General features: G+C 37.7%; 1 protein-coding gene across 1 annotated transcript; it reads right to left on the bottom strand.

The window, feature by feature from the left end:
* Positions 1-8,015: 8,015 nt before the first annotated feature.
* LOC132277713 (uncharacterized) lies at positions 8,016-9,925 on the bottom strand. Its single transcript, XM_059779557.1, has 2 exons — positions 9,098-9,925; positions 8,016-8,072 (listed from the first exon to the last, which is right to left on the bottom strand). Exons 1-2 carry the CDS (start codon positions 9,923-9,925, stop codon positions 8,016-8,018), a joined length of 885 nt encoding a protein of 294 aa, XP_059635540.1.
* Between the last annotated feature and the right edge of the window lie 3,593 nt (positions 9,926-13,518).

Below are 13,518 nucleotides of genomic sequence, written 5' to 3'. Positions count from 1 at the left end.
CGGCTATTTCATTTGAATGGTCGACTTGATGTAAGCCAACACTCTTCCTACCTTGTGAATTTCTACCATTCTTGGATGATAGTGTTCTATGCAAAGAATTTTCACTCATGCTCTCATAGAGACGCCACACGTCATCCTCACGCCTATCAATGTATGAGCCACATATGGAAGCATCAACCATGCCCATATAGTTGTCCGATAAGCTCTCAAAGAAGTATTGAACCAATTGCCATTTGAGCTTGTCATGATGTAGACACTTCCTAAGCAATTCATTGAAGCGTTCCTATGCCTCATGAAACGTTTCTCCATCCCCATGTGAAAATTCTCGAATTGAGGTTCTCATAACATTGGTCTTAGAAATTGGATAGTACTTCTTCAAGAACTCTTGTTGTATTTCTACCCAAGAAGTGATTGAAAAAGGCCTAAAATTGTTAAACCAATACTTTGCCTTGTCTTTTAAGGTGAATGGAAAAATTTTGAGTCTTAAAACCTCTTCCGGCATGTCCGTATATTTTACGGTGGAACATATTTCAAGAAACTCATCTAAATGCTTGTAAGGTTCTTCACTTGGAAGTCCATGATAGTTAGGAAGCATTTGAATGGTTTGTGGCTTAATTTCATAATGATGTGCTCTAAATGGAGGCAATTGGATGCATGTAGGTGCATTATACTCATTAGGCACATAATGGTCTCTTAAAGCAAGAGGTGGATTTGCTACTTGAGGTGCAGCATGAACACCTTGGTGTTGAATTCCTTGATTGTTGATGGGAGGTTGTGGAGTATACATTGGCCTTGGCATTCTATATGGAACTTGGCCTTGTTGTGGTGGTGGTTGGTGAATGAATGGTCTAGGCATGCCTAATAGTACTTGTATGTTCTCATTGTGCACATTGGGATGAATGATACCTTGTTGGTCTATGTGACCAAGGTCTTCAACATGATTGTCGTTATGGTCATCCATTGATAGATTGGCTCTATTTGAACTTCCTCTTCCCCTAGGATTTCTAACGATAGATTCAAGATGCAAATCAATAGGGACGAGAATTGGTCTCAATGAACGACATCCATGCATGCACAATGCAAAACACAACAAACACAAAGAATGACAAACATTATGCCTTCACAACAATGCAATTAGACTTCTTCCACAAACATTTAATTCATACTCCCATGCTTTAACAACAATGATGCAAGACAATTAAAAATAAGCCTCCATGCGGGCCGACGATTTAATTAGGGGATTGAGTAAAGAAAGTCTCACAAAGGTCCTTTAGCACTTCAACTCCAAATTTAAAGCTTAGCTTAGCAAATTTTTAGAATTTTTAGCTTTTTACTTTCTTTGCTTGCTTGAATGCTTGATTGCTCTTTTGTTTGCTTCCTCTCCAACAATGCACCTAGTTAAGTAAGAACAACACAATAAGTAACCAAAAAGAAAAATAGAAATAAAGTAAAGACACACATGATCAAAAGAGTTCTAATCTTAATCAATTCCACAAATCCGACGTTGCCTAATCTAATCAATCAATCCCCGGCAACGGCGCCAAAAGCTATGATGTGTCCTGAATGTGTGTACAAAATAATGCACAACACTTTGAGTTTGGAAATTAGTGTCAAGTGGACATCATACTTAAATTTATAAACCGCTTAACACCTATACTATGTAGTATGAGTGAGAAGAGGTCGTCCCAAGGGATTATGAGGATCGAGCAATGTCGTGGAATCACAATTAGGGCTAGTAGGTCGAATGATCAAACAATTGGTTGGTTGGTTGATTAAAGAACAACTAAATTAAACTAAGTGATAGCAAAAGAATGCAATTAAGAGTAAGTAAGAGAGAGAGAGATCTTGGGGTTTAGAGATCACCATCAACAATACATTTCTATATCATTGACAAGTGATTAATGAAGGCAAATGGTGTGTTGCAATATTGGTGTGTTGCAATATTGGTGTGTGTGTGTGTTTAGATTCAATCTTTACTCATTAAAACACTCTTCGCGACTTCATAGAGAACTCGAATAAGTTTAACTCAAAACTCTTATTTTCTTTCAAAGATGTAATCTTTATACATTTAAAAGGTCTAGTGACATAATAGATACCCTTATTAAGGTAATTTCATTCAAAGATTCAATCTTTACTCATTAAAACACTCTTCGTGACGTCAAAGGGAACTCGAATAAGTTTATTGTCTAAACATCATGTGAAAGGCACAATATATCTAATCAATGAAGCATATATTGTCTAAACAACATGTGAAAGACACAATAAATCAAAACAAGTCATTAATCCTATCATTAAGCTCACAATCTAAATACAACACAAGGATGGAGACATATGTTACTTGCACTCAAAAGCTTGGATCATCAAACAACAAGCATAGATTGTCCTCCCATTTAACACTACACTACAACTACACTACATCTACACTACTAACATGAAAATAAAGTAGGGGAGAGGCACAATCCATCAAGGTATAAGCATGAACCATCAAGAGAATCACAAGAGCATTCATTTAAGCACTATGTTTTGACAATCTCCAAATATATAGCATCAATACACATAAACATGCATCAATAACATAAAATCTAGAGACAAGCACATGACCAACTATTCTAGCATACACAGACATATGGATAGAATGAAATGATCAATTAGAAGCATTAAACCACATAAATCATTGAATAAACAAGATCTATATATATCAAAGTGTCAAAACATCAATTACAACACTAATCCCTTAATAATACACAAAATTAAGATATAGAAAGCATGCTTGGGGCTAACTCTAGCCCCAAGAGGATGTCTAGCCACTCATGGTGATGATGCTCCAACCCCCAAAGGCTAACTTCATAGTTGAAATCTGATCCTTGTTGATGAAGAACTCCAATGGTGTCTCTAGCCTCCTCTTCCTCTAAGCTTCCTCTCCAAGAGATGATATGAAAACAACGTTTTCTCCTTTGTAAAAAGTAATCCTTATCCTTATATAGGTAGGTCAAAATGACACCCAAAATGAGCTGGGGTCGTGCACACAATATTCCCTAATGATTGGATAAAGGACAACTTTCAATGAGGTGGAATTTTAACTTTTTCGCACTGGAGGAAGTTCGATCGATCGAACCTTGAACTTGGATCGATCGAACCTATCGAACCCTGGCTAGATCGATCTAACTGGCTGAGCTTTTTAGAAAAAGACAAATTCGAGATATTTTTAGGAGATATTTATGAGAAAAGGACAAAAGTGGTTAGTAGGTGGTACAGCTGTGGATAGGATCAATCATTTGAATAAGGACAAAAGTGTTCGATCGATCGAAGGATGGTGTTGGATCGATAGAACTTTTGGAACTTTATGCTTTTGGGTCAAGGCTTGGATCTATCTTGAAGTGCTGAGATCGATCATTGTTCGATCAATCGAACCTTGAACTTGGATTGATCGAACTTTGCTACTTGTCACATTTGGCTTCATTTACTTCCCTCTTTCTCCACTTTGCTCATTTCTTTGTTTAATCTCAGAATTGCTTCAATTAAGCTCTTATTTGGCTGAGTTAGCTTATTTTTGGGATGAGTGCCTGAAAAAGGAAATAATACGAAATCAATCTAAAACGGTAAAGTAAGATAGATAAAGGTACTAGAATGCCTAAGCTTAAGGGGTTTAAATGCACACTTTTCAGTGCTCATCAAAAAGCTTTATGACAATGTTTATCCCACACGAACCGTACACCCTTCTTAGTCAGATGAGTGAGTGGTCCTGCTACCTTTGAGAACCCCTGGATGAACCTCCTGTAATATCCTGCCTAACCGAGGAAACTTCAAATCTCAGTAGGTGAAGTAGACTGTCCCCACTCAACCACCGCTGAAATCTTGGCTGGATCCACCGCTATTCCCCTCTCTGACACCATGTGCCCAGAAATTTCACCTCCCGCTACCAAAATTCACACTTCTCGAACTTGGCATACAACTGGTGCTCACGAAGCGTCTGCAAAACTATCCGAAGATGTCTAGCATAATAGTCATTAGACCTAGAATAGATCAAGATATCATCGATGAAAACAATGACAAAATGATCAAAATAGGCTTTTAAGACCATGTTCATCAAATCTATGAAGACCGCTGGTGTATTAGTCAACCCCGAACGGCATCACCCGAAACTCATAAGATCCATATCTAGTGAGAAACGCTGTCCTCAGAACATCCTACTCCCTAACTCGAAGTTAATAATATCCAGACCACAGATCAATCTTAGGGAAATAAGTAGCTCCCTTCAACTGATCAAACAAGTCATCAATCCTGGGCAAAGGATACTTGTTACAAATAGTAACCTTGTTCAACTCCTTGTAATCTATACACAGGCAGAGCGAACCATCCTTCTTCTTCATAAATATAACTGGTGTTCCCCAGGGTGAAGTACTCCTACGAATGAAAACCTGGCTGAGTAGCTGCTGAATCTGATCCCTCAGCTCGCGCATCTCTACTGGTGCCATCCTATACGGTGCTCTAGCAATAGGCGTAGTGCCTGGAGCTAAGTTGATCACAAAGTCGATCTCGCAACTAGGTGGCAATCCCTGGAATCTCCTGAAATACATCCGGGAAGTCCTGTACAACTGGTATGCTATCCAATGATACAGTAGTCCCCACCTCCGTTTCCTACTCTATCCGAAACAAATAGGTGCTAATGTCTCAGTTAAAATGTGGCATAATAATGGTATAAACATCCGGACTAGGTATGGTAACCACAATAGACCCATCCAAAAACAAATAACTTGAGCATGGTAGTGATAACCAATCCATCCCAAGTATCCCGTCATAAGTGTGCATGTCCAGGACAAAAGATTGGCTAGAAATTCGAGTCTACCAATATTTAGTGTCACAGTGTAATACCCCGGCACATCACTCTCATGAAAATTGGCAATATTGCCCAACAATATAGAAATATCCTGAGGTCTACTGCATACGTGTGTCACCAACCAATCCGTGAGAATCCCATGTTTCGAAATACTCCGTAGTGCAAAACACATAAGGTAAAACGAAATGCTCCGCAATCGTCCCATTTTTTAGATTATGGTTCTATCCTGGGAATGCCTCCTTCTAAACCAAACATATCATATTGATTTACACAAGTTCTCTTATAAATTTCTTGGTAATCAACCTGTCTCCATACCATGTATTTACAAGCAACTATTTGTTTGCCTGTTCCACAAACCCCAATCACTCCACTGGGATAATCATCTATTAATACAACATAATCATCCCAACATAATTTAATAAAAACCATATATACCACAAAAATACTATCACACAACACAATTCAAAAATAGCTAAAATCGCTAGTTTACTTTATTAAGAACTTTTTCAAACCATAAACTGTCAAACGAATAATCGAAAATATTCTTTAACATAATCCTAGTGTATGTGATTAAATCCGTACTACATTCTTCTTAAAATCTCCTCTACTACTAATAACCAAAAAATCATTCTTAAAAGAGCCATCCTCCTTGTGGTTTGATAACCCTCTACTGGTACGGTCCGATACCTCTTCGTCTAGGACACTGCCTAGCAGTGTGACCGTACTCTCCACAAGTATAGCAAGTACCCCTAAAAGTACCAAATGGCCTCCTCTGCTGGTTAGACCGTAATTGATCCCGTTCTGCCCGTGGTACCCCATTCTGCTATCTCTGGGCTAACTCAGGACATTGGTTGGATGTATGCCCATCTTCTCCTTAGCCAGAACAATGAACTTTAACCACATTCTGCACCACTGGTACTGCTTCAAGTGTTTGTTGCACATGTAGCTGACTCTGAAGTGCCGCTATTACGCCTGCAGCTACAGCATGAGCAATGATGTAAACTAACTGAGGAGAATCCTCTAGATCCCAGCCCTGATTGTAGGCCTGATGCTGAGACTCCTGAGTATGTTGAACTTCCTCATGCTCTATCTGCAACTGGCCATCTTCCTCCTGAAACCTAGGCACTTGCTGCTCTTCCCCCACTTGCCGACGCCGCAGGCGTTCTTGCTGCCTACGTGCCAGTCTCCTCAGTCGACTGTTCATGTTCTATCCTCTTCTAGCGTTAACCATACTGTTAACATAGAAAGACAGACATCAGTACGATTGTAAACGGACCGTAAAGGAATTCAACGAATCCTAATCTTAAAACTCTAACCAAGAGAAAACGCTACGCGGAAGACTTAATACGAAACGCCCTATAGACACTTGAACCTGGAGTGCTCTGATACCAACTATGATACCCCTCGTTTCTAGAGCAACGGGTGATCAAATCCGAGCACAGATCCGAGGGATACCAAACAATTAATATTTAACCGAACACAAAATACAAAATGAATTTAATAAATAAAAGATTAAAAGCTGAAAAGAATACTAAACATAATCCTTGAAATTAAAATACTTGAGATCCAATTATCCAAAACCTTCTTAAAAATAATTCTTCAATAATTTTACAACTCGGGAATCCATCTCTAGTGGACCCCTAATCCCAATCCCAAACTGAATGTAATAAAATAACTGAAGATAAAAACCCAAATCTAACATAAGGAATAAAGTCTTACATCGTCGGTAGAATGGAAGATCGTCTCTACTCAGCCCGAACAAGCCCTAGACTGGAAATGTCTGATACCTTGAAAAAATGATAAGTGGGTCAGGCCCACTAGCAAGTTCTATACTACTACAATCCAAGCAGAGACTCGATACACATGTACATCCTAACCAATCCAACAATAACTAAATAGTCCGTAGATATATATATATATATATATATATATATATATATATATATATTCACACTGCAGGACTCTCACTGGACTACAGGCCCGTCTCAACCTGACTAGTAGGAACCATGGAAAATGCACCTGAGGTGGGCATGACTACCTAGACCTAGCAGGGTACACATCTAACCATCATAGACAGCTATGCATCCCAATGCATATACACTCCTTAGCCAATGACTCTGAAACTCAGGCTCATATCGTGACACCATAAAAATATATTTAAATTCCGTTCCAAACCAAAGTGTCACTTAACTATTTAGTGATCTGACACAAAATACAGGTAGGACTTAACTTTTGTAGTTAATCCATCCCTTAATCCAGAGTAGGTAGGATTTAGCGTTCTGTTTGAGCTAATCCCCCTAGTATGTCACCGTCCCATACCGATCCATACAAACCATCCATCCAGTATTGATAATATAAATGACAGTATACATTTCAATATCAACATCTCCAGTATAAGCATAACAACATCTATCCAATTATTGATAATACATATATGACAGTATAACATATCAATATTAACATGTCCAATCATAAGCATAACAAGAATGTTTAACTAGCATGCTTGTTCAATACATTCAGTACTTGATTCTCTAACAAATTTAAAATGCAGAGAATAAATATAACCATTATGTATCTCACAATAAGCATATTATTAACATTAACAAAATTAACATGCTTACATATAACCACTCCACAACATCCCATAAGTTGATATATATAGTTCTTTAAATAAAATATCAACTATCTTCTTATTATGCATTAACTGAATTCATATTAGTTAACATGCTTAATCTCATACCACTGATACATGATTTCAATATCAAACTCCTAATTCAATTGCTAATTTAAAATTAAACAACTTGAACCATCCACCACAAAGTTAAACCTGAAAACTTCTCTAAGGAGTAGACTGTGACCCTATTTAGCTTCCTATGGTATCTTATGAATTACCATGGCTTCTGCCCATTTAACAAGGGTTTATACCTTACTGAATAACTTTAAAAACACTCTGTTTTCAGCCTAGAATGTAAAGAATTCAATCCCCGTAGCCTTGGTTTCGCAGAAAATCAAAACTAGAAGCAAAATCGAAGGAACCTGCTCCACACAAAGTGGAGCCGCCTCCACCACTTAGTAGAGCCGGCTCCACACAAAGTGGAGCTGCCTTTAGAGCCCAAAGAGCCGGCTCTACCTAAGGTAGAGCCGGCTCTACCCTTTTGTTCAGCCTGCTCTACTCAAATTAGAGCAGGCTCTTCCCCTGTGCGTCTTCTTCTGTAATTCCGGTGGTGTCCGGCAACTGTGTTCCTCCAACCAAGTTTATTACTGATTAAAACTAAGTCCTAAGGAGTTTCAAATTTGATTAAATTCATTACTTATTATTTGAAACCATATGGAACCAGAATTACGTAAAACAGTTTCTAAGTGGATTAAAACCCATACAAGAACACATTCTGTTCAAGTATCTAACCCTGCGCTCCAGATTAATTTTAAGATTTCCTAATATGTTTTAGAACTAATAAAATTCTTAATCCATCAATTGACATCCTTTGAATCATGAATTACGTAAAACAAAACTGTAAAACAAACAAAACTATAAAACGAACAATTTAACAGTTCATGAACATATGTTTATTAAACAATGCAAACATGCGAACCAGATTGATTTTAAACCTTTATCTGTTCCTAGAATTGAGTTAGAGATGCAAAGAACACAAGTCAAAGGGATAGAGTTAGTTATAAAACTTGCCTGCGAGATTTTGAATTAAAATTTCTACGTCTTTCTCCTAAGCTCTTCCGGTGATCCTTCGGTTTTGTCCCAAACCTCTCTATACGTTTCTTGTTTTCAGTATGCTGTGAATAGGGTTTTTGATCTCTAAACCCTAAGTAGTCATCTAATGCTATATTTATAGGCTTAAGTAAAACCTAAACCCTAATTCTAATCGGAAGAAAATTATACAACCGACAATATAATTAATCCTATACTAAGTCGGCTATATCGTGAAAGAAAATTAAAACCAAATCCTAAATTTCAATTAACCATTCACCTTATCCACACAATTATACCCCGGAAAGAATATACATCCAATTAACGTAATGACAGAAAATAAAACACAATCTAATAATTATTTAATTAACAATAAAAAAACTAATCAAATAACAATTAACTAAAATAATTAATTAATTAAATAAATCAATTAAAACAAAACAATTAAATAAACAAGTCATTAAATAATTCACAACAATTCACAATTAAATAAATTAAAACGCAATTAAACAATTAACTAAATACCAGGACTATCCTTTTAAAATTAGGGGTATTACAAATGTCCACTTTGTTATGATGTTGGCACTGCTGCCAAGATCAATCAGTACATATCTGACCAAGCAATTGGCTGCTAGTAGACTGATCATTAGCAAGTCTTCATGTGGATGTTGTATCTTCTTGAGATCCCCCTCATGGAAAGAAATCTGCGTAGAACCTAGTTTACACTTGACTACGTTGATTTCGCCAACCCTTCGTAGCTTATGGGCTTGCTTAAGTTGAATCCTATAAGAATTTTCTGGTTGTTCGTCCTCTTCCGGATGGCCATGGATCGTATTAATTACCCGAACGGGATGGTTATCTCCTGCGGCTTTCGAAGTTAGCTTGGCTCGCTCGGGTTGCCTTTGTTGGCCTTTGTTAACCAAGTAGTCCGCCAATTCACCTTTGGTTATCAATGCCTCGACCTGTCTTCTCAGACTCCTGCAATCATTGGTTAGGTGGCCGAAATCGCTATGGAATGCACAGTGCTTACTTTGGTGTCTCTGTTCCATTGGTTGTCTGATCGGCGGAGGGATCTGAAAAATGTTCCTGCCCTTAGTCTCCTGATACAATCTTGCCCGTGTTACCTTGAGAGGTGTGATCTTCTCAGTTGTTCGAGAATTTTTCTCAAGGGCTCTTCCTTCGATGCTCAGGGGTTCCCGTTGGGCCCTTGAGGTGCTCGGGCGTTCCTTCGGTCGGCTTTCAACTGTGACCATAGTTGCCATTTGCTGTTTGGTTACTTCATTTTCTTCGAGTCTGATGTAGTTTTGCGCTTTTGAATTCAACTTTGACATGTTAGCCGGAGTCTTTTTCACCAGAGAAGAATGAAAACGTGAACCTTGCACCATGGCTATCTTGAATGCCTATATGGCATGGTCCTGGTTATAATCCAGAATACCTGAAGATTCCATGTTAAACCGAGTGAGAAAGGTTTGCAAACCTTCTCCCTTCATTTGTCAAATCGTGAAGAGACTATCAATAGTCTTTTTCTGTTTCTTGTTCCGGCAATACTGGGCTAGAAACGCGATGCATAGTGTCTCGAAGTTCGAGATTGACTTGCACGGGCGATTTTTGAACCATTCCAGGGCTACTTCTGTTAGGTTGAACGGGAATATTTTACACGTGAACAGATCATTGTGTGCCTCTAGAGTTATCTCTTGAGTGTAATGATTGAGGTGTTGGAGTGGGTTTCCAGTTCCATTGAACTTGATGAACTTCGACATTGTGAACTTCTTAGGTCGTGTAACTCATTCTATCTCATCCGTAAAGGGAGTTTTCTCTATTGATGCAGTGAACTCTCTCGGCATGTTCACGGGAGTTTAAGCCTTCAGCCCTTTGATTCGCTCAACTATTTCCTTTTCGGAATCTAGCGATAAAATCATTCCCTGGCGATTGTTGATCACCAATTGGGATCCATGCCTCTTTTCTTCTTGAATTAGCATCATCTAAGGCTGGGACCTTGGTGGTTCGAGGCCCTCCTATCGTGGAGTTTCCCGGGATACAGGATTGACTTGTTGTTTCCTCGGCATCTTCCCGATCCAATGCTTCGTCGTGCTGCTACCATGGAACCCTATGCTGGAGAGAAGGGTTATTGAGTCCACGTGTCAAAGGAGGATCTTCATTCTGACGTTCCAACTGACAAGCAACAAGTTAATTTTACATCTTTTAGTTTATTTTTCTTGATTTTGTACTTCTTTAAAAAAATATTTGTTTATAGTTTTATTTCAGCATGAGAGCGAGATAGCATTGAAATTTTCTTGAAACATTCTAAAAGACTTTGAAAATATATATTTTTTTCTTCCTCCCTCTTTTCCCTTCCCTCCAATTAAACACGAAAAAACTTTTTTATCATCCCTCTCATTAATCCCTCCTCAATCCTTCTCTCCAACCAAAAATAACATAAATTCATTCATTAAACAAAATAAGTACAAAACAAGAACTAAAATTTTATAGGAACCGATAAAAGTCACGATTGATATGTACATTCTTTTTTTTTAGTTAAACAGTAAGCTTGAATAAATGAAGAAAGAATGTACATCGGGTACCAAAGGACAAGACAAAGCCTAAAGGCAACAAACAACATAAGAGCTGAGAAGAACAAAAAATAATAGCCATCACACAGACCAAACCAAAAAGAGCAAAAACTAAATATAATGATCAGCTAAGAAGTGATTGAGCAGTTACAAACCTGCATCCTTGCATGAACAGATGTTATAGATCTTCCCAGCTAAATAACAACAAAAAAGGTTAGTAGAGTATCTTAGTTTAATTGAGGCTAGTCTTCATCTAGTGCAGTTTTTGATCTGCTTGATGATAATATGATAAGGTGATGACCTGTTTTTAAAAGCTCTTGAATTCCTTTCTAACCAGATAAAATGAACAGCAGCTGAGAGGAGCATTTTGTGCAGTAAGAATCTTTTAGAACATTAATTTGAGGTACACCAAGAAATTAGATCCTACCAGCAATTAAGTTTGATGTAAAATCCTGCAGTAGGTTGAACGAAGTTCCAAATTTTCTCTGAGAACTTGCACTTGAAGAAGAGGTGATAAAGAGACTCCCCACTAGCCAAGCAAAGGTAGTAAGCATTGATGTAATGCTTCTTAAGCATTGGTTTAGAATTCAAAGTATATTACCTTCTTCTTATAGCAAGCCAAGCAATGAAACAATATTTGGGGACATGATGCTTAAACCAAATAATCTAGCACTATGGGAAAATAAAATATACCAGCAGGTAGTAACTGATGGTATATGAGAGGGAGAAGGTTTTAGTTGGTGATGGTAGCCATAGTGCATCTTCTGGTAGAGTGGATGGGAGAGTCAAGTTATGTAACTGGGAGAGGAAATCATGGGATTGGAAAAATGGGATATGAGCCAAGGAATATGGGATAACCCATTGGCAATTGGAAATTAGACTATAAACTTTGATAAATCTATCCAGTTGAGAAGTTTTCACTTCAGTGAGGTTGAGATGTGAAGTAATAGGGCCATTGGGTAATCAGTAGTCTAACCACAACATAATATCAGTGTCATTACCCACACTATACATTAGAATCCCTTTTGTCATATCCCTCAACTTTAAAAGCCTTCTCCAGAAACCAGAATTTAGTGCAGATGCCTTTATAGTCCAAAAACTCTTTGTCTTAATTAAGTACTTGTAGGACCAAGCAACCCACATAATTTCTATCCTTCTATCAAATAACCTACAAATGTACTTTAAATTTGTAATTACATTTGATATTTCCAGATTTGGAAAGCCAATACCACCAAAGGGTTTTGGTTTACATACCACATCACAGGCCACCGTGGCCCTTGAATTCTGTAACTCCACACTAGACTACAAAAAACACCTCAGAACTTGGTTCACTTGATTAATCACCTTATTAGGAAAGATAAATGTCCAAGCCTAATAAGATTGAATAGAGCATATAATGAACTTAATTAGCACCGATCTACTTGCAAAAGATAAAAATCTAGAAGTCCATATCTTAACTCTAGAGGTGATGCTTTCAACCAAATATTGACAACTAGTAGCATTAATTGCTTTTTAGGACAATGGTAAATCCAAGTATGTCATAGGCAAAGTCCCAGTTTCAAATTTGAGAAGAGCTAAAATGTCAGCCTTAGTTTGGCTATCCACCCAGCAAAGAAGGCAAAACTCTTGGAAGAGTTGATGTTTAATCTTGAGAGAGTGAAAAACCTATTATGGGCTTCAAAGTGTTATGACCTAAATCTGTAGGATTCGAGTGATGAATCTGGAAGGGATATAAATCGGGCTCTTACCCGAGCCCCAAAACCAACTACAAGTAAAATGGTCATTCCAAGATAAGTGAGAAGAATGATTTGACTCTAAATGAGTCAGATGGGATCCTTTAGGTCTTCATAGGCATTCAAATCCATTCTATAGGGTTCTAGATGCAAGAATATTGTTTTCCCACAAATAAACCTATTCAGTTTAGGAGATTTTCGGAATAATCCTTACTAAAATGATCATAACTTCTTCTATGGTCTGAATATTGGAATGGGTTGGTACCATTGGAAAGTTGAATCAAAATTTTTGAAATTGAACTCAAATTTGGTCCAATTTGGAGTTAAAATGAAAAGGTTATGACATTTTAAAGTAGGAAAAATTATGCTAGTGACTAGAAATTTCAATCTTATAAAATTGGAGTTTCAGTCTGCCGAAACTTGAGTTTCAGTCGGCTACAATTCTAATTGTATTCAGTTGAAACTCCAAGGCAGTGGAATTTCAAGATTTAGCTCTCGATTTCTCACCATTTGTGTTACGACCCACACCAAGGGGTTTGGATCGCTAACCGGGTATCAATCTGACCCATAAACTTCCAAGAGTAAAATGGTCAATATGACCCGTACAAGGCATTAGGAGCTTACATGAAGTCCTGAGGGCTAATTCTAACAATTTTGAATTGCTTTTGAATGAAA

Source organism: Cornus florida, unplaced genomic scaffold (assembly GCF_030987335.1).
Source record: "Cornus florida cultivar Cherokee Brave unplaced genomic scaffold, ASM3098733v1 CherokeeBrave_3.0.0_Hap2_Chr10, whole genome shotgun sequence".
Classification (NCBI taxonomy): domain Eukaryota; kingdom Viridiplantae; phylum Streptophyta; class Magnoliopsida; order Cornales; family Cornaceae; genus Cornus; species Cornus florida.
The sequence above is the reverse complement of the archived record's forward strand: the minus strand, read 5'-3'. Positions and strand labels throughout refer to the sequence as shown.